Source organism: Salvelinus alpinus, chromosome 8, assembly GCF_045679555.1.
Source record: "Salvelinus alpinus chromosome 8, SLU_Salpinus.1, whole genome shotgun sequence".
In the NCBI taxonomy this organism is placed as follows: domain Eukaryota; kingdom Metazoa; phylum Chordata; class Actinopteri; order Salmoniformes; family Salmonidae; genus Salvelinus; species Salvelinus alpinus.
The window spans coordinates 65,977,714-66,004,043 of NC_092093.1; the positions used below are offsets into that span (position 1 = coordinate 65,977,714).

The following is a 26,330-nucleotide window of genomic DNA, read 5'->3' on the forward strand; positions in this document are numbered from 1 at the left end:
AGTTACTGCTGTAGTACTTCCTTGGTTTGGGACAGAAGCACCAGATCATCAGCAAACAGTAGATATTTGACTTCAGATTCTAGTAGGGTGTGGCCGGGTACTGCAGACTGTTCTAGTGCCTCACCAATTCGTTGATATATATGTTGAAGAAGGTGGGGCTTAAGCTGCATCCCTGTCTCACTCAATGGCCCTGTGGAAAGAAATGTGTGTGTTTTTTGCCAATTTTAACCACGGACTTGTTGTTTGTGTACATGGATTTTATAATGTCATATGTTTTTCCCCCAGCACCACTTTCCAATAATTTGTATAGCAGACCTTTATGCCAAATTGAGTCAATAGCTTTTTTTAAGTCAACAAACATGAGAAGACTTTGCTTTTGTTTTGTTTTGTTTGTTTGTCAAATAGGGTGTGCAGGGTGAATACGTGGTCTGTCATACGGTAATTTGGAAAAAGCCAATTTGGCATTTGCTCAGTAAATTGTTTTCACTGAGGAAATGTAATAATCTGCTGTTAATGAAAATGCAGAGGTATAGCCAATTGGAATTTGTGGTCTGTATATTTTATGTATGATACCATCATGACACCACAGGCCTTTTTGGGTTCAAGGGTTTGTATTTTGTCCTGTAGTTCATTCAGCAAACATCTCTGTTTTAGATAGATAACTCTTCATGTTGTTGTTTGTTTAGTGTGTTCCAATTTTCCCAGAAGTGGTTAGATTGTATGGATGATTCAATTACAGTTGAAGTCGGAAGTTTACATACACTTAGGTTGTGTCACGGCTGTTGAAGGAGGAAGACCAAGGTGCAGCGTGGTGAGCGTACATTTTCCTTTATTGAATAAAAATGACGCCATGGATCATCACTGGAGGCTTCTTGCCATAGATCATCACTGGAGCCTTCTTGCCATGGATCATCATTGGAGGCTTCGTGCCATGGCTCATCACTGGAGGCTTCGTGCCATGGATCATCACTGGAGGCTTCTTGCCATGGATCATCACTGGAGGCTTCTTGCCATGGATCATCACTGGAGGCTTCTTGCCATAGATCATCACTGGAGCCTTCTTGCCATGGATCATCATTGGAGGCTTCGTGCCATGGCTCATCACTGGAGGCTTCGTGCCATGGATCATCACTGGAGGCTTCTTGCCATGGCTCATCACTGGAGGCTTCGTGCCATGGATCATCACTGGAGGCTTCTTGCCATGGATCATCACTGGAGGCTTCTTGCCATGGATCATCATTGGAGGCTTCGTGCCATGGCTCATCACTGGAGGCTTCGTGCCATGACTCCTCACTGGAGGCTTCGTGCCATGGATCATCACTGGAGGCTTCTTGCCATGGATCATCACTGGAGGCTTCGTGCCATGGATCATCACTGGAGACTTCGTGCCATGGATCATCACTGGAGGCTTCGTGCCATGGATCATCACTGGAGGCGTCGTGCCATGGATCATCACTGGAGGCTTCTTGCCATGGATCATCACTGGAGGCTTCGTGCCATGGATCATCACTGGAGGGAGGAGACGTATGGCCATTCTGGTACGTTGAGCTGCCACAGGGCTCACCAGGCTGGGGAGACATACGGGAGGATTAGTTCTGGGCGCAGGCACAGGACTCACCAGGCTGGAGAGACATACAGGAGGCCCTGTCCTTGGCCGAGGCACCGGATACACTGGGCCGTGGAGGCACACTGTAGGTCTGGAGAGCAGGGCTGGCACAACCCGTTCTGGCTGGATGCTCACCCTAGCCCGGCAGATGCGGGGAGCTGGAATGTAGCGCACCGGGCTAAGAACTCGAACTGGAGACACCGTGCGCTCCACCGCATAACATGGTGCCTGACCAGTACGACGCTCGCCACGGTTAGCACGGGGAGTTGGCTCAGGTCTCCAACCTGACCCATTTTTGGGGGGGGGGCTGCCTCTCTGGCTTCCTTGCCAGCCGTGTTCGCTCATAACCCTAACCCTACCTTCAAACTCAGTGCCTCTTTGCTTGGCATCATGGGAAAATCAAAAGAAATCAGCCAAGACCTCAGAAAAAAACGTGTAGACTTCCACAAGTCTGGTTCATCCTTGGGAGCAATTTCCAAACGCCTGAAGGTACCATGTTCATCTGTACAAACAATAGTACGCAAGTACAAACACCATGGGACCACGCAGCCATCATACCTCTCAGGAAGGAGACACGTTCTGTCTCCTAGAGATGAATGTACTTTGGTGCGAAAAGTGCAAATCAATCCCAGAACAACAGCAAAGGACCTTGTGAAGATGCTGGAGGAAACAGGTACAAAAGTATCTATATCCACAGTAAAACAAGTCCTATATCGACATAACCTGAAAGGCCGCTCAGCAGGGAAGAAACCACTGCTCCAAAACCGCCATAAAAAAGCCAGACTACGGTTTGCAACTGCACATGGGGACAAAGATCGTACTTTTTGGAGAAATGTCCTCTGGTCTGATGAAACAAAAATAGAACTGTTTGGCCATAATGACCATCGTTATGTTTGGAGGAAAAAGGGGGAGGCTTGCAAGCCGAAGAACATCCCAACTGTGAAGCACGGGGGTGGCAGCATCATGTTGTGGCGGTGCTTTGCTGCAGGAGGGACTGGTGCACTTCACAAAATAGATTACATCAGTCAGGAAGTTAAAGCTTGGTCGCAAATGGGTCTTCCAAATGGACAATGACCCCAAGCATACTTCCAAAGTTGTGGCAAAATGGCTTAAGGACAACAAAGTCAAGGTATTGGAGTGGCCATCACAAAGCCCTGACCTCAACCCTATATAAAATGTGTGGGCAGAACTGAAAAAGCGTGTACGAGCAAGGAGGCCTACAAATCTGACTCAGTTACACCAGCTCTGTCAGGAGGAATGGGCCAAAATTCACCCCACTTCTTGTGGGAAGCTTGTGGAAGGCTACCCGAAACATTTGACCCAAGTTAAACAATTTAAAGGCAATGCTACCAAATACTAATTGAGTGTATGTAAACTTCTGACCCACTGGGAATGTGATGAAAGAAAGAAAAGCAGAAATAAATTATTCTCTACTATTATTCTGACATTTCACACTCTTAAAATAAAGTGGTGATCCTAACTGACCTAAGACAGGGAAATTTTACTAGGATTAAATGTCAGGAATTGTGAAAAACTGAGTTTAAATGTATTTGGCTAAGGTGTATGTAAACTTCCGACTTCAACTGTACATACAGTACCTTCAGAAAGTATTCAGATCCCTTGACTTTTTCCACATTTTGTTACGTTACAGCCCTATTCTAACATTATTAACCCTAGGATCCATATGCTGGTCAGAACGACCTGGCCTAATGTTTTTTTTGCTGTATTGACCCCAACCCCCCCCCCCCAATGTCATCATCTAATATTCCAGGAATTCATTACACAATGTGTCTTTAATGTTCTAACATCCTATTTTTGTTTTTTAATTTCTTATTTTTTTAAGTAAAAATTATTTTTGCATCACTACCCCAAGTTTTCATATGTGGGTCAAATATGACCCTTATATATTTCCTATGGAATTCACCGAATTGCACTCGTCAAATTGACCTTTCTTTTTGCTACAACAATAAAATCTAAGTAAATAATAAAATATGTATTAAATATCTTGTTTTTAATGTTCATTAATCACCTTTTTCATTTCTCCTTTTTAACTCATTGAGTAAAAGGAGTTTCATAAGGAGGCGCATAAGAATGCTGCCAGATATACAACCAAAATGATTTTACAGATGCTGAATGAGGAAGCCATTGGTGCCGCTGACTCAGAATCTGAGGTATCCAATTCAGATGACACAGACTATGTGCCTGTAGGTCAAGTTGGAGTTGTGGATGCACCTGGTAGTCCAGCTGTCCAAGATGATTCTACAGATGGGGAGGACGACTCCTCTGAGGAGAGTGAAAACCATTAAAAAGGGGTCTTATTGGAGTGCCCCTTTTGCGACAGCGTGGAGACAAAGAGGGACTAAAGGCCTTTATTGGCATGGTGAAAAGGTGGGCTGTCTCCACACGGGAGCGATTTTTGGATCCACTGCAGAATCCAATGTATAAGGCCACCATGTCGGTCGGAAGATGTGAGGATATCCGTCGCTACCTGAGGCTTGATGACAAGAGAACCAGAGTATTCAGAGAGGCAACGGACCACCTGGCAGCCTTCCGGTATGTGTGGGACCTTTTCCTAGCAAACTGTAGAGGAAGGTTCATCCCCGGCAACTGCGTCACAGTGGATGAACAGTTTTCCTGCAGACGAGACGCCTGGCATTCCATCCAAAGAGTTTAATCTTGGGTTCATCAAACCAGAGACTCTTGTTTCTCATGGACTGAGAGTCCTTTAGGTGCCTTTTGGCAAACTCCAAGCGGGCTGTCATGTGCCTTTTGCTGAGGAGTGGCTTCCTTCTGGCCACTCTACCATAAAGGCCTGGTTGTTGGAGTGCTGCAGAGATGGTTGTCCTTCTGGAAGGTTCTCCCATCTCCACAGAAGAACTGAGGCAATGGAAAATATGGGGTGATGAAAGAGAGCCACCACCACTCAGATCAGCCAGGGCCAGAAGAGGAAGAGGTGCCAGCTCTGCCCAAGCTCAAAGGATAGAAAAGTCAGCTGCTGGTGTTCTCAGTGCAACACACCCGTCAGCAAAGAGCACAGTCACATGCTTGTGGTTTATAACAAATCCATGGACTAACATAAGTCAGCATCACACACATACACTTTGTTCCTTTTAGTGTTCATGTTTTCTAAATTCACAATTGTTAGTGTTGTCGTTTATATTGATGACGAACTTTGTATTTTTAAATAAATATTTAGAAATATTATAAAACATGCTTAAGGTGGTTTTATTTTGTTCTTCACACTAAAAGGTTGAACGTGAAACCTTGATTGTAAGATTGATTGTAATACAAATATTCTAATATTTTCAATAGCCGTTACGAATTTTCATAATATGTTATCATGGAAATGTGCTGGACTACCAGAAATCCTCAGCAATCAACACACAATACCCCATAACAACGAAGTGAAAAAGGTTTTTTAGACATTTCTGCAAATTTATAAAAAAACAAAAAACAGAAATACAGTAATCCCTCGTTTATCGCGGGGGTTACGTTCCGAAAATGACCCGCGATAAGTGAAATCCGCGAAATAGAAAACTTTTTTTTTTTTTACAATTAGCAACTATTACATGTATACAAATACAGTGACTCACGTGTAGGCCGTTTCACTGCTCTTCAGACTGGGCCGCTGCATCCTGACTGCGCTCTGCAGTGTTCTCTTCTTCTGAAGCCCGCGGTGCAGGTGTGTTTGTTCGGGAGAAGAACATAGTGATAGGCAGCTGTTGTCGCTCTTTTTTCTTCTTTGCAAAAAGATCCTTGTACACCGACATGCCACCATCGATTACGTTGGAGAACTGTAATGAACGGCTCATCAAAGGGTCCCATTCCTCAGCTACTCGCTTAAGTTCAGTGGCCATTCGCACCATGGTTGCTAAGCGACCAAGCGTTAGTCCTTCCTTCCTTCCTGGCCAACTTAATGTAAATTTGCCAAGCTGTTTTATGTACGTACACATAACTGCACGAGACGACAAAATGATAGCACAATTCGTAGCATGTTTTGATACAAGAAGCGGGAGTGAGTTTTTAGCGAATCAGAATGCAGAGCACAATGCACCAAAAAAAAAAAAAAAATGCATTATGAAAATCCGCGAAATAGCGAATCCGCGATAAGTGAACCGCGAAGTGGCGAGGGATCACTGTACCTTATTTACATAATTATTCAGAACATTTGCAATGAGACTCAAAATTGAGCCCAGGTGCAACCTGTTTCCATTGATCACCTTTGAGATGTTTCTAAAACTTGATTAGAGTCCACCTGTGGTTAATTCAATTGATTGGACATGATTTGGAAAGGCACACACCTGTCTATGTAAGGTCCCACAGTTGACAGTGCATGTCAGAGCAAAAACCAAGCCATCAGGTCAAAGGAATTGTCCGTAGAGCTCCGAGACAGGATTGTGTCGAGGCACAGAACTGGGGAAGGGTACCAAAACATGTCTGCAGCATTGAAGGTCCCCAAGAACACAGTGGCCTCCATCATTCTGAAATGGAAGAAGTTTGGAACCACCAAGACTCTCCCTAGAGCTGGCCGCCCATCCAAACTGAGCAATCAGGGGAGAAGGGCCTTGATCAGGGAGTTGACCAAGTACACGATGGTCACTCTGACAGAGCTCCAGAGTTCCTCTGTGGAGATGGGAATACCTTCCAGAAGGACAACCATCTATGCAGCACGCTACCAATCAGGCCTTTATAGTAGAGTGGCCAGACGGAAGCCACTCCTCAGTAAAAGGCACATGACAGCCCGTTTTCAGTTTGCCAAAAGGCACCTAAAGACTCTCAGACCATGAGAAACAAGATTCTCTGGTCTCATGAAATCAAGATTGAACTCTTTGGCCTGAATGCCAAACGTCATGTCTGGAGGAAACTTGGCACCATCCCTACGGTGAAGCATGGTGGTGGCAGTATCATGCTGTAGGGATGTTTTTCAGTGGCAGGGACTGAGAGACTAGTCAGGATCGAGAGAAAGATGAACAGAGCAAAGTACCAAGAGATCCCGCCCCCGAGCGATCAGGACTATAGACTGGGACGAAGGTTGACCTTCCAACAGGACAACAACTCTAAGCACACAGTCAAGACAACGCAGGAGTGGCTTCGGGACAAGTCTCTGAATGTCCTTGAGTGGCCCAGCCAGAGTGGCCCAGCCAGAGCCCGGACCTGAACCCGATTGAACATCTCTGGAGAGATGTTCAATTCAGTCCTCAGATAATCGCATGGTGTGCTTTTGCCTTTTGAAAATCTGACACAGTGCCTGGATTAACAAGAAGTTAAGCTTTATTTTGATGTATTACACTTGTATTTATATGAATGTTAAATATTTATATTTCTGTAGTTTGAATTTGGCGCTCTGCAATTTCACCGGATGTTGTCAAATCTATCCCGCTAACGGGATTCGAGCGTTAAGGGATCCCTAAGAGGTTTTAAGAGTATCTGCAGAGAAGAATGGGAGGAACTCCCCAAATACAGGTTTGCCAAGCTTGTAGCATCATACCCAAGAAGACTCGAGGCTGTAATCGCTGCCAAAGGGGCTTCAACAAAGTACTGAGTAAAGGGTCTGAATGCTTATGTAAATGTGATATTTCAGTTCATTTTTTTATTTTATAAATTTGCCAAAATGTATGTGTTATTTCATAGTTTTGATGGCTTCGCTATTATTCTATAATGTAGAAAATTGTAAAAAATAAAATAAAAAATAACCTTGAATGAGTAGGTGTTCTAAAATTTTGGACCGGTAGTGTACGTACATTTCAATATCAGTGTCTGTACAGTATGTCTGTGTGTATACATTCTCACTACAGCATGAACCATCAGAATCGTCCATAGCTGTTCGATTCCCTCTCAGACTGCTCTATCTTCATCTTAATGTTGTCCTGACGTTGAGCTGTTCTTGTATTACGCCCATCAGCCTACTACTATAGTAAAGGCAGCACAGGCTTTTGCCAAGCCAGGTGAGAGGGTGGTGGGTGTACTCTGTTGTAGATTTCTGTAAGTGAGATAAATGAGTAGTCTAGTCTAGTACCTTCAGGGGTGTTTCTAAGATTTGAGGACATTGGGGCCTTAGATCCTAGTGGGGGGGGGGGTCTGTAGGGATTCTCGCCGGAAGAAGAACATTTTAATTTGAACAGCTAAATGCATCGATCTAGTACACTTTGAGATGAACATTGAGAGATAAGATCAAATAAATATATGTGTGTGTGTGTGTGTGCGCGCCTCTGTGTGAGTATGTGTGTGAGCAGTCCACAAACTCACTCATTAATATCCCGGGCTAAGGTTAAACAGTCAAGCCCGGATGTACAAAGGCAAATTCCACCATACGTATAGCCAGGTTTATTCCTGCCTGATAAGTGGTAGGTCTACAATTCAACTGTCACTCTCTTTAAACAACTTTTTCTCTAAGTGGTTGAATATGGTTTGTCATTCCAGTTACTTAGTAGAAATAATATTATTCTGTTACACGCCATTCAGAAAGACTGTAGAAAAGTGTGTACAACTTGGACAGTGTTCAGCATGTAGATCTCAAGCAAGAACACCACCCCTCTGAAATAGGCTGCGTTCACACAGGCAGCCCAATTTGGATATTTTTTCCACTAATTGGTCTTTTGACCAGTCACATCAGATCTTTTTCCGAGCTGATTTGATTGGGAAAAAGACCAATTAGTTTAAAAAAAAATCAGAATTGAGCTGCCTGTCTAAAATCAGCCATAGAAGATAGGAAAATAACCCTTTCCAAAATGCAAGAGTGCATTCAGCTATTACAAAAATGTACATCACATTGTTACAAATAATTCTAACAGATTATACTGTAATAATACAATGCCCTCTAATAAAATGCCATAGGCTACTACATATTTATACAATACCTTTAATAATATGTACTACAAAATTAAATCCAATGCCATATAACATAGGCTGCATATACACAGGCAAGCCAATTCTGATCTTTTACTCAATAATTGGTCTTTTGACAAATCAGATCAGTTTTTTGCCACTAACTGGCAAAATAACCAAATTGGGCTGCCTGTGTAAACACAGCCTAAGGGCTCAATTCAATTCGTAGCGCAGAAGATCTGCATTGTAGCGCAGTTGAAATTTAAAGGTAATTTCTGATTGAGCCGACATGCTCAAGCGTTTACTGTGAAGGCAGTCTCTGCGAATGCAGAAAATTTGCCTTTAAAGGTGAATCGCGCTGTAACGCTTGATCTTGAGCCCTTAGGCTGCGTTTACACAGACAGCTCAGTTCTGATAATTTTTTCCCACTAAATGGTATTTTGGCAAATCAGATCATCTCTTTTGCTAGTAACTGTAAATGCAGACTTAATGTCTGAAAAGGGAGAAACTGTCACGCCCTGACCTTAGAGATCCTTTTTATGTCTCTATTTTGGTTTGGTCAGGGCGTGAGTTGGGGTGGGCATTCTATGTTTTGTGTTTCTATGATTTCCTATTTCTATGTTTTGGCCGGGTATGGTTCTCAATCAGGGACAGCTGTCTATCGTTGTCTCTGATTGAGAACCATACTTAGGTAGCTCTTTTTTCCACCTGTGTTTGTGGCAAGTTGACTTGTTTAAGGCACATAGCCTTTGAGCTTCACGGTTTGTTTGTTGTGTTTATGGTTTTGTTCGGCGTCTTGGTTAATAAAGGAACATGTACGCTCACCACGCTGCACCTTAGTCCTCTTTTTTCAACAGCCGTGACAGAAACAGAAAGGATGTATTTTCTGAGTTTTGAAACAGGACAATTCCGTCTACACCGGGCTCGGCCCAAAACGTGGCCACTATGTGGGGAACAGGATTTGAGACATGAGTCACAACCATTGTCTTTATTCAGTCCTCAACAAATCGATTTTTCGGTCTGTTTTCTCATATACAACTACAGTAACACACACACATATACACACACACATACATACACAGCTGAAGTCGGAAGTTTACATACACCTTAGCCAAATACATTTAAACTCCGTTTTCACAATTCCTGACATTTAATCCTAGTAAAAAATTCCCTGTCTTAGGTCAGTTAGGATCACCACTTTATTTTAAGAATGTGACATGTCAGAATAATAGTAGAGAATTATTTCTTTCAGCTTTTATTGCTTTCATCACATTCCCAGTGGGTCAGAAATGTACATACACTCAATTAGTATTTGGTAGCATTGCCTTTAGATTTTTTGTTTAACTTGGGTCAAACATTTCAGGTAGCCTTCCACAAGCTTCCCACAGTAAGTTGGGTGAATTTTGGCCCATTCCTCCTGACAGAGCTGGTGTAACTCAGTCAGGTTTGTAGGCCTCCTTGCTCGCACACACTTTTTCAGTTCTGCCCACAAATTTTCTATAGGATTGAGGTCAGGGCTTTGTGATTGCCACTCCAATACCTTGACTTTGTTGTCCTTAAGGAATTTTGCCACAACTTTGGAAGTATGCTTGGGGTCATTGTCCATTTGGAAGACCCATTTAGCTTTAACTTCCTGACTGATGTCTTGAGATGTTGCTTCAATATATCCACATAATTTTCATTCCTCATGATGCCATCTATTTTGTGAAGTGCACCAGTCCCTCCTGCAGCAAAGCACTCCTACAACATGATGCTGCCACCACCGTGCTTCACGGTTGGGATGGTGTTCTTCAACTTGCAAGCATCCCCCTTTTTCCTCCAAGCATAACGATGGTCATTATGGCCAAACAGTTACCTTTCAGGTAATAGTCCATATAGGACTTGTTTTACTGTGGATATAGATACTTTTGTACCCGTTTCCTTCAGCATCTTCACAAGGTCCTTTGCTGTTGTTCTGGGATTGATTTGCACCTTTCGCACCAAAGTACGTTCATCTCTAGGAGACAGAACACGTCTCCTTCCTGAGCGGTATGATGGTTGCATGGTCCCATGGTGTTTATACTTGCGTACTATTGTTTGTACAGATGAATGTGGTACCTTCAGGCATTTGGAAATTGCTCCCAAGGATGAACCAGACTTGAGGAGGTCTACAATTTCTTTTATGAGGTTTTGGCTGATTTATTTTGATTTTTGCATGATGTCAAGCAAGGGGGCACTCAGTTTGAAAGTAGGCCTTGAAATATATCCACAGGTAAACCTCCAATTGACTCAAATTATGTCAATTAGCCTATCAGAAGCTTCTAAAGCCATGGCATTTTCTGGAATTTCCCAAGCTGTTTAAAGGCAGAGTCAACTTAGTGTATGTAAACCTCTGACCCACTGGAATTGTGATACAGTGAATTACAAGTGAAATTATCTGTCTGTAAACAACTGCTGTAAAAAATAATTGTGTCATGCACAAAGTAGATGTCCTAACCGACTTGCCAAAACTCTAGTTTGTTAACAAGAAATTTGTGGAGTGGTTGAAAAACAAGTTTTAATGACTCCAACCTAAGTGTATGTAAATTCTGACTTCAACTGTAGTAGTAATGCTCTTTACATATTGCAATCTAAATAGTGAGAATAGAATAACTGTAAAAAAATCTTGCCAAATATCAAATAGTATGCACTGTATAGACAAAAATGCTGTTGGCCAAAGCCAAGTCGTGCACTATATCCACAATGTATTTAGTGCACTACATGAGGACTAGGGGGCCATTTGAGATGCAGCCTAGTGTCGTGTGTTCACTCCCAGGTGATGGCCAGCATCTTGCAGCTCAGCTCCCATAGTTTATGGGCCAAGTCGTCATCAGAAGCTGTCCTGGAGCACCTTGCAGGCGCACAGTCGCTGTTCACACACAAACACAATGAGTGTCAATGAGCAGATATACAATAACTTACCTGGTTAACGCTGTGTACCACTAAGTTACCCTTTCACAAAATCAAACCGTATGCGTATACCTGTAGTATCCTCCACTCTCCTTCTCCAGTCCTGGCTCCACAGCACAGTATATGGAGGTCTGAGCTCCCTCGACAGAGGACTTAGTGAACGGCCGGAACACCTTGACCGCTACCTGGACACGACTGTTCAGGTGTCTCCATAGTTCTGACTGGACCACGCCCGGGTGGAGGGAGAACACACTCACACCGGTGCCTGCACACAACACACACAAGCTGGACGCTCAGTCATGTCATGATGACTAGTAGGAACAAGTTGCTTCTAGCCACAGTTACAGGGTGAGATATTTGATCAATCTTAGGTTTGTAGGTACACAGGATTATCCATAGATCCTCTAATTCTGAATAGCTAACAGAAGGTTTGAGAGAGTCTTAAAGTTGGAGAAACTAACATGCAGTGGCCTAAATTAACAAAGTCCTTTTCAGAGTTCCCGGAGGATGCTTTGGAGCGAAAACATGACATGGTCTATTTGAGGATCTTAACAGGACGATGTATATGTGTGAGACAGTACAGTATCCTGTTATTAAAACACACACACACACACACACACACACACACACACACACACACACACACACACACACACACACACACACACACACACACACACACACACACACACACACACACACACACACACACACACACACACACACACACACACACACACACACACACACACACACACACACAGGTGACTACATAAAACATCTTGTGGAGATTGTAAAAAATAGGAAATCTTTTGAGTCAACTCCCATTCTCTCCAAGAAACATTCAGTTCTAGACCAGTTCGGCTATGGCTGTCGAGGGCAGCTCGTACCCTGCAGTCGTTTGGCCAGTGAACGTGTGCAGAGGACATTGGCCAGTTTGCTCTGTCCATAGGCCTTGACCTGGTCGTAGCTCTTCTCACTGTTGATGTCATCCAGTCTCATGCTGGTCCAGGTGTGAGCCACTGACGACACGTTAACAATGCGGGCTGGCGCCGAGCGCTTGATCAGGTCCACCAACAGGTAGGTCAACAGGAAGTGACCTACAGGAAGTCAGGGGTTAGGGACAGGTCAGGGAATGGTCAATGAGCTGTGTGTGTGCGTTATTTGTGTGTGTGTGTGTGTGTGTGTGTGTGTGTGTGTGTGTGTGTGTGTGTGTGTGTGTGTGTGTGTGTGTGTGTGTGTGTGTGTGTGTGTGTGTGTGTGTGTGTGTGTGTGTGTGTGTGTGTGTGTGTGTGTGTGTGTGTGTGTGTGTGTGCATAAGAATGTTTATGTTATCTGTAAAACTGGTAATGAACTGTCCTTAAATTATGTTCTCTTCAATATGAATAGTTCAACAGTGTGTGTATCTTTACGGACCCAGGAAGTATGGCGAGAATTCTAACCGTTTTTAAGAGAAACTGTACTTCAGCAAAAGTCAGACTCACTTCTATCCAAATCAGATTGAATTTCCGCCCTAATCCGTGACTGGCTAATAGCCTTACTGCCGGAGCTCAGGTTAAGACAGAGAGCAATTACTACATCCACGTAAGCCAGCCGCTAATTAGTTCTACATTTAGGAAGGAAATAGGGGCTAATATACTGATTTACCATCTTAGCCTGCTTTTCAATCAGCTGTAAATGTAGTCTATCCATGCTACCGATTTTAACGCCAAATACGTGTTTTTATAATTAACATGCCTGCACTGATTTAATCTAGCTAATCTGATAACGCAGACGCACCGAGTTGGCCTAGTATATACAGTTGAAGTCAGACGTTTAAATACACCTTAGCCAAATACATCTCAACTCAGTTTTTCACAATTCCAGACATTTAATCCGAGTAAACATTCCCTGTCCTAGGTCAGTTAGGATCACCACTTTATTTTAAGAGTGTGAAATGTCAGAATAATAGTAGAGAAGGATTTATTTCTGCTTTTATTTCATTCATCACATTCCCAGTGGGTCAGAAGTTTACATACACTCAATTAGTATTTGGTAGAATTGCCTTTAAATTGTTTAACTTGGGTCAAATGTTTTGGGTAGCCTTCCACAAGCTTCCCACAATAAGTTGGGTGAATTTTGGCCCATAGCTCCTGACAGAGCTAGTGTAACTGAATCAGGTTTGTAGGCCTCCTTGCTCGCACACACTTTTTCAGTTCTGCCCACAGATTTTCTATGGGATTGAGGTCAGGGCTTTGTGATGGCTACTCCAATACCTTGACTTTGTTGTCCTTACGGCATTGTGCCACAACTTTGGAAGTATGCTTGGGGTCATTGTCCATTTGGAAGACCCATTTGCAACCAAGCTTTAACTTCCTGACTGATGTCTTGAAAGGTTGCTTCAATTATATCCACATCATTTTCATTCCTCATGATGCCATATATTGTGTGAAGTGCACCAGTCCCTCCTGCAGCAAAGCACCCCCACAACATGATGCTGCCACCCCTGTGCTTCACGGTTGGGATGGTGTTCTTCGGCTAGCAAGCGTCCCCCTTTTTCCTCCAAACATAACGATGGTCATTATGGCCAAACAGTTCTATTTTTGTTTCATCAGACCAGAGGACATTTCTCCAAAAAGTACGATCTTTGCCCCCATGTGCAGTTGCAAACCGTAGTCTGGCTTCTTTATGTCGGTTTTGGAGCAGTGGCTTCTTCCTTGCTGAGCGGCCTTTCAGGTTATGTTGATGTAGGACTCGTTTTACTGTGGATATAGATACTTTTGTAACTGTTTCCTCCAGCATCTTCACAAGGTCCTTTGCTGCTGTTCTGGGATTGATTTGCACTTTTCGCACCAAAGTACGTTAATCTCTAGGAGACAGAACGTGTCTCCTTCCTGAGCGGTATGACGGCTGCGTGGTCCCATGGTGTTTATACTTGCGTACTATTGTTTGTACAGATGAACGTGGAACCTTCAGGAGTTTGGAAATTGCTCCTAAGGATGAACCAGACTTGTGGAGGTCTACAATTCTTTTTCTGATGTCTTGGCTGATTTCTTTTGATTTTTGCATGATGTCAAGCAGAGGCACTGAGTTTGAAGGTAGGCCTTGAAATATATCCACAGGTACACCTCCAATTGACTCAATTTATGTAAATTAGCCTATCAGAAGCTTATAAAACCATGACACCATTTTCTGGAATTTTCTAAGCTGTTTAAAGGCACAGTCAACTTAGTGTATGTAAACTTCTGACACACTGGAATTGATATAGTGAATTATAAGTGAATTAATCTGTCTGTAAACAATTGTTGGAAAAATTACTTGTGTCATGCACACAGTAGACTGCCAACACTTTTGCCAACACTTGCCAAAACTATAGTTCGTTAACAAGAAATGTGTGGAGTGGTTTAAAAATGAGTTTTAATGACTTCAACCTTTGTGTATGTAAACTTCTGACTTCAACTGTATATATCTTAATAACTAGTGGAACCTTAAATCGTCTATGGCCCAGGAGATTTTCCCGTTCCACTATCGGCTTGACTTACTTTGGGGAAGGGTTTAAGCTTTGGTTACACCTCAGCATTTTATAGCAAATGCATTATGAAAGGGGCTACATGAATACAAGTTGATTGATTGATTTATCTTACCCAGGTGGTTGACTCCAAACTGCATCTCGAAGCCGTCCTTGGTCTTAGAGTAGGGACACATCATGATGCCAGCGTTGTTGATCAGGATATTGACTTGCTTCTCCTCTGCAAACACCAGAAAAACTGTCACTGCAAAAGCTTTCCCTCCCTCCATCTATCTATCCATCCATCCATTCCTATACCCTGAAGGTTATCTACCCTTGTTAACCAGCTCAGCGAACTCTCTGATAGACTTGGTGTCAGACAGATCCAGTTTGTGAACGACAATGTTTTCATTTCCACAATCTTCTGTGATCTCTTTCCTGGCGCCCTCCGCCTTCTCCATGTCTCTACACGCCATGATGATGCGAGCACCTGAGAGGGTGTTCAAAGAGGTCAGAGGTTACACAGAGGTAGGTCATAAGGTTACTAGCACACGGGAGGACAAATGTGAAAGATGTTCATTTGTGTTTAAAATCCCTGAACATCATAGGATTGATCGTTCTCAACAGTTTAACAAAATATCATACAAATCTCTAAAACACAAGCTTAATATCTCAGTTTACAGAATATTCAACTGTTCATTTCACAGTGTTTGTCAGTAAAGAAACAGGCAACAGTATAAACTGTGTTTCTCATCTTCACTTGGCAAACAATGGACTGTTCATCCTATTTTAATGAGCCCAGCCCTGCTGAGAGGGCCTTTGAGGGCACACACACACACACACACACACACACACACACACACACACACACACACACACACACACACACACACACACACACACACACACACACACACACACACACACACACACACACACACACACACACACACACACACACACACACACACACACACACACACACACACACACAATAGCTGTGGTGGCCCAGTAATTATGGAATAGAAGACCGTCATTATTCCATGGGAGCGTTCCGTCTGGAAGCTATCAAAGTGCCTTTGTTCCCCTCTCTCCACTCCGATGTGGGAATCAAAATTGTTTCCCAAATTCCCTGGCAGAGCAACCAATCATAATTAAAACACAAACGATAAACAAACAATTAAGAGGGAAGTTAGAGTTTGAGTTGAGCCAATCGCACACATAGTGATGATCCAGGGTGATTTCATGCTGAAGGCGTTTATTTGACGCCGTTTATTTGTTCCACATGGGTAAGTAGTGTGTGTGTGTGTGTGTGTGTGTGAGAGTGTGTTCTGCATTGGACATTGCAAACAATTTTTAAAATTATCTAGCTGTTGTTTATAGTACATAATTAACACATTTAGTTATTCTATTTTACCATCACATCAATTTTCATTGAGTTAAATTTAAATATATATTTTTAACTACATGAAAGTGAGTTGACGGACAGAGGAAGGTAACTTGAGGATTCTAGTTTCAGATCTTTAAGTTAAAGACTGTTTTCCAGTAAGCCAAGAAATAGAATGTGATGCACGCAAGGCTTTGTCTTGGCCCAGCCTGTCTAGAAAAATAAAAACAAATTGTATTGGTAATACAATTATATTGATATTTGAATATAACCACTCTCTTTCATTTATTTCCTCTAGCCTACTTGACATTGTAAAGTATGATCAATATTTCCTCATATAACAAACTACTTTAGGAAAGAAAATGACAGACGGTTATGAATCTTTCGTTCCCAGCTCTAACCTCAGTTGTGAATGAGTGAAACGTCAAGTCTTTTAACAGACCCCCGATGCTTGCAATACACACACACATTCCCACTCACACACAAACACACAGTTGTGTTTTGTAAGAGGAAGTTGGTGCCACACAGAGCTTTTCAAGTGCAGCCAACGGAACAAATCAGACCACGTACGTAGACCCAGCTTTCATCTCCCTCTGTGTGTGTGCATGCGTGTGTGTGCGTGCGTGCGTGTGTGCGTGTGTGTGCGTTCCATCGCATGCATAGGACGGATGTTTAGTGGTCTACTCTGACAATGCCCTCTCTGTCTCCACCTCTCCTGGATCCTTAATGACTGCTACTGAGAATATCATTAGGCTAAAAGGCACCCACACACTCGGTTTAGGAAAAAAATAGTTTTGTCCCTCTTGAGACAGCATAGTAACAACATAGCCTTCCTCAAAATAGTCAGATAAGATAAATCAAGAAATCTGTAATTAATTTGGAAGTTTTTGCCAAGGAGGTCTTAGTCAGACAATTTTACATCTAACTAAGATGTTTGGTGCAGAATTTCTCAAATGAAAGCATTTGAATGAATACTAGTCGTCTCTCGTTGAAGGACAACAAATACTTAATTGAAGAATCCTGTCCATAGTTCCAACTCCTACTAGGAGTACTACCAATCACTGGCGAAGGGTGTAGACTTCGACTTGTGTGTGTTTTTTTTGTTTAACTATCCTTGGGTACCAGAAGTCCTCACAAGGATAGTAAAACAAGGATAATTCGTGCAAGGCGGGACATTTTGCCGGTCCTCATGAAAAAAATATGCTATTTTAGGCTTAGGGGTTAGGTTTAGGGTTAGGGTTACATATAGGGTTTGGGGTTAAGTTTTGGCCCAAGGTTAGGGTTAGGGGTTAGAAAAAATAGGATTTTGGATGGGAATCAATTCTTTGGTTCCCACAAGGATAGCAACACAAAACTGTGTGTGTGTGTGTGTGTTCTCTACCTCTCTTGGCCAGGTCCCTGGCTGTCTCTTTGCCGATTCCAGTGTTAGCTCCTGTGATGATGACAGTCTGACCGTCCAGACGCACGTCACATGACCAGCGGCCACAGAAGAAGTTCCTGACAGAGTCGGATACACACAGCAAGAGAGAGTCAAATACACAATCAACACAGTCAATCAACATAGTCAATCAACACAGTTGAACACAGTTGAACAAACACAGTTGAAATCGTTTGGAGGATGTGGTAAGACAGCTTATTACAGAGACAGGAAATGTGGTAATATTACAACATAACACAACAACATACAATACACATATTACACACACACCAGTGGAGGCTGCTAAGGGGAGGGCGGCTCATAATAATGGCGGGAACGGCGCAAATGGAACGGCATCAAACACCTGGAAACCATGTGTTTGATGTATTTGATACCATTCCACAGATTACGCTCCAGTCCTTATCACGAGCCCGTCCTCCCCAATTAAGGTGCCACCAACCTCCTGTGACACACAAACACACACACACAACATCACTGACACACAGAGCAGATAATCAGAATGTCAACTTAACTTAGATGTCAGCAAGACAGTTAATTATTAGCTACTAGTCAGAATACTAGCTTAAAACCTTTCTGGACTACCCATCCCGGATCCGGGATCATTCTCATCAGAAACGCTGACTAGCATAGACTAGCCTAGCGCCACAGGGATATCATATAATATCATTTCATGAAATCACAAGTCCAATACAGCAAATGAAAGATAAACATCTTGTGAATCCAGCCAACATGTCCGATTTTTAAAATGTTTTACAGCGAAAACACAATATATATTTATGTTAGCTCACCACAATAGCCAAACACACAACGCCATTTTTTCACCGCAAACATAGCTTTCACTAAACCCACAAATTGAGATAAAATTAATCACTAACCTTTGAACAACTTCATCAGACGACAGTCTTATAACATCATGTTATACAATACATTTATGTTTTGTTCGAAAATGTGCATATTTAGAGCTACAAATCCTGGTTTTACATTGGTGCCATGATCATAAATGGCACTAAAACAGCCAGAATAATTACAGAGAGCAACGTGAAATACAGAAATACTCATCATAAAACATTTATGAAAAATACATGTTGTACAGCAAATGAAAGATAAACATCTTGTGAATCCAGCCAATATTTCCGATTTTTTAAGTGTTTTACAGCGAAAACACAACATATATTTATGTTAGCTCACCACAATAGCGCAACACACAACGCCATTTCGTCACCGCAAAGATAGCTTTCACAAAACCCACAAATAGAGATAGAATTAATCACTAACCTTTGAACAACTTCATCAGATGACAGTCTTATGACATCATGTTGTACAATACATTTATGTTTTGTTCGAAAATGTTTTAGAAACTTCAGAGTGTTTTCTATCCAATAGTAATAATAATATGCATATCGTATGATCTAGAACAGAGTACGAGGCCGTTTAATTTGGGCACGATTTTTTCCCAAAGTGAAAACAGCGCCCCCTATTAAGAAGAAGTTTTAAGCGCTGAACCAAATTATGAAATGTAAATCATTCGTCTTATGATTAACTGTAAATAAGTGAAAAAGGTTATGATCTTCTATGGAGCATACGACTAGATGAAATATTAATTCAGTAAATCGGCTACCAAACCTGGATAAATAATAGATTGTTTTAGTAAAAACCAATAATAAAATGTGTTATGAAGTAGAAATATGTTTTTGTTTTAATTTACTTTACAGTTTTTCTCAATCGCTTTGGCTCAATTCTCAAATTAGATATTTTTTTCTTCCAAACAATATGTTCAAATCTCTGAACAATTAGTTTCTTGTTCACACCAGATTTGACTCTCTTATTAATTTAAGCAAATTGCACGTGTTTTGGCACTTGTGCAAAAGAGTAAACACAATTGTCTACAATTTGCACAATAACTACATGCACATGGCTGATCAAAACCGATGAGCTGATTCTCAGTGAAATTATCATACTCTTCACAACTTCACAACATTCTTTCATTATGTGAGCCATCACATGCAAAATGATCCATTCGAAGATCAAAATCTGTCAGACATACATGTATATTCCATAAATATCTATGACATGGAATGTTTGTAATGTCTGCTAAATTGGCAAATTACCTGCCAGGTGGCATAGTAATGAAATAGGAATCACAATCTTACCAATCAACCAATCAAGTTTGGAAGCATATATATGGAGCTTGCCCACAGCACAATCACTACCATTTATGAACATGGAGGAACATCACAACCCTGAACAGCAGCTACATGCTCGTGGAAGAGAAATAAGAAGATGTGTAAGAATGCATGGTGGTAGTGGTGGTGGTGGTGGTGATGGTGGTGGTAGTGGTGGTGGTGTTGGTGTTGGTGGTGGTGATGGTGGTGGTGGTGGTGATGGTGGTGGTGGTGTTAGGGGAAGACATAATAGAGGAAGAAGTAGAAGGCAAAGAATAAGAGTCCCTGATGAAATCAGAGCCACATTTGTGGACCATGTCATAAACCATGGTCTGACAATGGAAGAGGCTGGTCAGAGAGTACAGCCTAATGAAAACAGATCCACAGTGTTATAAACCATGGTCTTACAATGGAAGAGACTGGTCGGAGAGTACAGCCTAATGTAACCAGGTCCACAGTGTTATAAACCATGGTCTGACAATGGAAGAGACTGGTCGGAGAGTACAGCCTAATGTAACCAGGTCCACAGTGTTATAAACCATGGTCTGACAATGGAAGAGACTGGTCGGAGAGTACAGCCTAATGTAAACAGATCCACAGTGTCATAAACCATGGTCTGACAATGGAAGAGGCTGGTCGGAGAGTACAGCCTAATGTAACCAGGTCCACAGTGTTATAAACCATGGTCTGACAATGGAAGAGGCTGGTCGGAGAGTACAGCCTAATGTAAACAGATCCACAGTGTTATAAACCATGGTCTGACAATGGAAGAGGCTGGTCGGAGAGTACAGCCTAATGTAACCAGGTCCACAGTGTTATAAACCATGGTCTCACAATGGAAGAGACTGGTCGGAGAGTACAGCCTAATGTAACCAGGTCCACAGTGTTATAAACCATGGTCTGACAATGGAAGAGGCTGGTCGGAGAGTACAGCCTAATGTAACCAGGTCCACAGTGTTATAAACCATGGTCTGACAATGGAAGAGGCTGGTCGGAGAGTACAGCCTAATGAAAACAGATCCACAGTGTCATAAACCATGGTCTTACAATGGAAGAGGCTGGTCGGAGAGTACAGCCTAATGTAAACCGATCCACAGTGTTATAAACCATGGTCTCACAATGGAAGAGGCTGGTCGGAGAGTACAGCCTAATGAAAACAGATCCACAGTGTCATAAACCATGGTCTTACAATGGAAGAGGCTGGTCGGAGAGTACAGCCTAATGTAAACAGATCCACAGTGTTATAAACCATGGTCTCACAATGGAAGAGGCTGGTCGGAGAGTACAGCCTAATGAAAACAGATCCACAGTGTTATAAACCATGGTCTGACAATGGAAGAGGCTGGTCGGAGAGTACAGCCTAATGTAAACAGATCCACAGTGTCATAAACCATGGTCTGACAATGGAAGAGGCTGGTCGGAGAGTACAGCCTAATGTAACCAGGTCCACAGTGTTATAAACCATGGTCTGACAATGGAAGAGGCTGGTCGGAGAGTACAGCCTAATGAAAACAGATCCACAGTGTCATAAACCATGGTCTTACAATGGAAGAGGCTGGTCGGAGAGTACAGCCTAATGTTAACAGATCCACAGTGTCATAAACCATGGTCTGACAATGGAAGAGGCTGGTCGGAGAGTACAGCCTAATGTAAACAGATCCACAGTGTCATAAACCATGGTCTGACAATGGAAGAGGCTGGTCGGAGAGTACAGCCTAATGTAACCAGGTCCACAGTGTTATAAACCATGGTCTGACAATGGAAGAGGCTGGTCGGAGAGTACAGCCTAATGAAAACAGATCCACAGTGTCATAAACCATGGTCTTACAATGGAAGAGGCTGGTCGGAGAGTACAGCCTAATGAAAACAGATCCACAGTGTTATAAACCATGGTCATACAATGGAAGAGACTGGTCGGAGAGTACAGCCTAATGTAAACAGATCCACAGTGTTATAAACCATGGTCTGACAATGGAAGAGACTGGTCGGAGAGTACAGCCTAATGTAACCAGATCCACAGTGTCATAAACCATGGTCTGACAATGGAAGAGGCTGGTCGGAGAGTACAGCCTAATGTAACCAGGTCCACAGTGTTATAAACCATGGTCTGACAATGGAAGAGGCTGGTCGGAGAGTACAGCCTAATGTAACCAGGTCCACAGTGTTATAAACCATGGTCTGACAATGGAAGAGGCTGGTCGGAGAGTACAGCCTAATGAAAACAGATCCACAGTGTCATAAACCATGGTCTTACAATGGAAGAGGCTGGTCGGAGAGTACAGCCTAATGAAAACAGATCTACAGTGTTATAAACCATGGTCTGACAATGGAAGAGGCTGGTCGGAGAGTACAGCCTAATGTAAACAGATCCACAGTGTTATAAACCATGGTCTGACAATGGAAGAGGCTGGTCGGAGAGTACAGCCTAATGTAACCAGGTCCACAGTGTTATAAACCATGGTCTGACAATGGAAGAGGCTGGTCGGAGAGTACAGCCTAATGAAAACAGATCCACAGTGTCATAAACCATGGTCTTACAATGGAAGAGACTGGTCGGAGAGTACAGCCTAATGTAACCAGGTCCACAGTGTTATAAACCATGGTCTGACAATGGAAGAGACTGGTCGGAGAGTACAGCCTAATGTAACCAGGTCCACAGTGTTATAAACCATGGTCTCAGAATGGAAGAGACTGGTCGGAGAGTACAGCCTAATGTAAACAGATCCACAGTGTCATAAACCATGGTCTGACAATGGAAGAGGCTGGTCGGAGAGTACAGCCTAATGTAACCAGGTCCACAGTGTTATAAACCATGGTCTGACAATGGAAGAGGCTGGTCGGAGAGTACAGCCTAATGTAACCAGGTCCACAGTGTTATAAACCATGGTCTCACAATGGAAGAGACTGGTCGGAGAGTACAGCCTAATGTAACCAGGTCCACAGTGTTATAAACCATGGTCTGACAATGGAAGAGGCTGGTCGGAGAGTACAGCCTAATGTAACCAGGTCCACAGTGTTATAAACCATGGTCTGACAATGGAAGAGGCTGGTCGGAGAGTACAGCCTAATGTAACCAGGTCCACAGTGTTATAAACCATGGTCTTACAATGGAAGAGACTGGTCGGAGAGTACAGCCTAATGTAACCAGGTCCACAGTGTTATAAACCATGGTCTTACAATGGAAGAGACTGGTCGGAGAGTACAGCCTAATGTAAACAGATCCACAGTGTCATAAACCATGGTCTGACAATGGAAGAGGCTGGTCGGAGAGTACAGCCTAATGTAACCAGGTCCACAGTGTTATAAACCATGGTCTTACAATGGAAGAGACTGGTCGGAGAGTACAGCCTAATGTAACCAGATCCACAGTGTTATAAACCATGGTCTGACAATGGAAGAGACTGGTCGGAGAGTACAGCCTAATGTAAACAGGTCAACAGTGTCATCAATTGTGCAAACATTCCGTAGGGAAAACAGGTAAATATGTACTCGTTCTTTACTTTTGCTACAGCATTTAATTCACAACACAGCAACTATTGTAAAAGTAAATGCAAGTCTGAAAATCACAATGATGCCTGTATATACTTCTTGAAGTTGTAGATGCCCATAAGAAAACATTTCTACTTTACTAAACTGTCTGATTCTAGAATAGGCTAACTTTATATTTTGTTTCTGTGTTACTATACAGAGAATAATGGAGCTGGAAGGACACGAAATTACCCACATTCTTGTTTTTGTGGAGAGGCTGGGTTCAATCTGGCCAAAGGCAGGAGATGTGGCCACAATCTCATTGGATGCAGAGCCACATTTGGCACACCAGGCCAATGTGAGGGCAGTATTACAATGTGTGCTGCCATTTCTGAGAATGGTGTGAGAACACATATTCCACACATTGGGCCCTAAAACACCCAACTTCTCCTGGCCTTCCTAAATACACTTTACAGAGACATAATACCAGAACACCAAAGAGGTCCCCCGTGCATCGCAAGGGAAACCGGGCCTTTGTAGTGTTACGTACTGTGAGGATGTACCATTTTTTTTTTTTTTTTTTTTTACAGCACTACCGCAAGTAGGGGGGCATGGATTTTGGCATGGATGTCATTTTGTGGCAAATTCTGTTCACTATATATGACTTTACATGTAAGAAATATGAAAAAAATGGACATGCAAATGTGCATTTTCTGTTTACATGTAACACATTGCTACAAAAATAAATATACTGTATACATACAAATGTGCATATCCTTTCTGTGTACTACAGTATTGACATTTACCTACTGTTGAAATTGGTATTTAAAAAGCTCAGTGTGATACACAATTGCATTCAGCTAGACAAAATTGACATTCTTGTATAGTGCAGTCAGTGTCAACAAAGAAGGACAAAACTGAAATGTGTACATAACAAACATTTCCAGGGTTGACTGCCATGGTGAGAAAACATCTCAACATTTTGACCAGTAAGGCTCACACGATGACTAAACTTTTCATTTTGGTGGCATTGGCCAATTTACTGACACAATTAGGTTTTGAAGCATGAGTTAAATGTTTTGGGTGAGTTACTACATTTTGCAGACATGCAATAGTTGTGATGTCCCATAAAACAGTTGTGACAATTGCACTTAGTTTAGAGAACGTTAAGACTGTTTCAAAGAAATTAGCCAAAGCGATTGAGAAAGTGTAACATGATAAACTAGCCCAGAGGTCTCCAACTCTGTTCCTGAAGAGATACCCTCCTGTAAATGTTCACTCCAACCCTGTTCCTGAAGAGATACCCTCCTGTAAATGTTCACTCCAACCCTGTTCCTGGAGAGATACCCTCCTGTAAATGTTCACTCCAACCCTGTTCCTGGAGAGATACCCTCCTGTAAATGTTCACTCCAACCCTGTTCCTGGAGAGATACCCTCCTGTAAATGTTCACTCCAAACCTGTTCCTGGAGAGATACCCTCCTGTAAATGTTCACTCCAAACCTGTTCCTGGAGAGATACCCTCCTGTAAATGTTCACTCCAACCTTGTTCCTGGAGAGATACCCTCCTGTAAATGTTCACTCCAACCCTGTTGTAACTGACCTGGTTCAATGTATCAACCAGCTAATTATTTAGAATTAGGTGTGCTAGAATAGGCTAATTATTAGAATTAGGTGTGCTAGAATAGGGTAATTATTAGAATTAGGTGTGCTAGAATAGGGTTGGAGTGAGAACCTACAGGACGGTAGTGCTCCATTAACAGGGTTGGAGAGCCCTGGACTAGTCGAATTGCAATTTAATGTCAATACCCTATAGTGGTAACAATTTGTTCAATGTTTCATAATTACAACAGTAATAACAGTTCGAATTTGAAGAAGAAAAATAGTTCTGTAAACTGAAAGAGAAAATGACTGCCACCATAGCATCTTTGTTTTCCCCAATATAAATAGTCATTGACCTACCTGATTGAATGCATTCCTTTCCCAGTGACCAATCTTTCTCCTCAACACCCCAAGTTCATCTAAACAAGTTTCCTCTCAACTCTAGGTTGTATCAATGGATACATTCCTCAGCGTTGCAGCCCGCCCACCCGACATCTGTCACACTATGGGTGCGTTCCAGCCCGTCGTTGTGCTGCGAAAATATTTATTTTATTACCATAATAATATAGTAGTGGTTAATCGAGAACTGGTTATGGTTGTCTGTTTGAGCAGTGGTTTAATTAATTAATTAAGAAAATATTTTTTTACATTTTAATTTATTCTCCAGATGTTGTGAGATCTTACAATATGCTCAGCACGACTTTGTTGAATTACTGTCTCGAACTAATGACTGCTCAGGGGTCCTCTTTTGACCAATTTCCCCAGGAGTGGAGTGAGATGTAGGTCAGTGCGCACCAGACGATGTGGAAAATGCGGCGCTCGACATCGATTCAATGCATTTATTGCCTTTTATTTGATCAGTTAATTGATCGGATACCTTCAGTTGAACAATTCTGATAGCCTACCGGTAGCCAATTCAGGTTTTGTAAAGGCCTAGCCCACAATGTTTGTTCATTTCCCCTAGAATATAAAAGGACAACAAACGAATTGGCTGATTATGGCAGTTGACATTACTACACGTTTCGCCCTGAACAAGGTCTGGCACACCTTGCCAGTCAGAGAACAAACATTTACAAATATTTCCTAGTTAGAATAATATAACTTACATTTTCTGGGGGAAAAAAAACTGTCCCACACATCCTGAGTGGGACGAGGTCAACAGAGTATCCTGTAGAAAACTCACAACCTTTCCTTTTTATAATCCGAGGTTCAGTTGGTTACATCATCATGATCTTCTACTTCTGTTACGCTATGTCATTGTGCAGATCGAGCGCTCATTTTAAGACGTCGTCTTGTGGTTTGAAGCTTTGACCACTAGATGTCCCCATAGGCCAATTTTAGTGGTACTTGTCAGACTTTTTTAGTCGTGTTCTAATAGATAATTTCTGTAGAGAAAGCTATTGCTGGTCTAAATAATAGTCAGAAAGCC

At 42.3% G+C, this 26,330-nt stretch overlaps 1 protein-coding gene across 2 annotated transcripts; it reads right to left on the bottom strand.

Moving 5' to 3' along the window:
* Nucleotides 1–9,404: 9,404 nt before the first annotated feature.
* On the bottom strand, nt 9,405–26,233 carry LOC139583530 (retinol dehydrogenase 12). Of its 2 annotated transcripts, none has more exons than XM_071414711.1 (7): nt 26,008–26,233; nt 17,615–17,730; nt 15,181–15,336; nt 14,983–15,087; nt 12,250–12,459; nt 11,432–11,624; nt 9,405–11,318 (listed from the first exon to the last, which is right to left on the bottom strand). In XM_071414711.1, coding segments are annotated over exons 1-7 (885 nt in total). In that variant the 5' UTR covers nt 26,010–26,233; the 3' UTR covers nt 9,405–11,215. The 2 variants fall into 2 exon arrangements, with proteins under 2 accessions (XP_071270812.1, XP_071270811.1); XM_071414710.1 differs by lacking the exon at nt 26,008–26,233 and adding an exon at nt 25,262–25,378.
* Nucleotides 26,234–26,330: the final 97 nt, after the last annotated feature.

Bases quoted from the DNA above. Each gene is read 5' to 3' on its own strand.
- LOC139583530 (XM_071414710.1), bottom strand. The intron at 15,337-17,614 runs GTAGAGAACACA...ACACCCTCTCAG, and splicing joins CAGGGACCTGGCCAAGAGAG to GTGCTCGCATCATCATGGCG. The intron at 15,088-15,180 runs GTAGATAACCTT...TGGTGTTTGCAG, and splicing joins CGCTGAGCTGGTTAACAAGG to AGGAGAAGCAAGTCAATATC.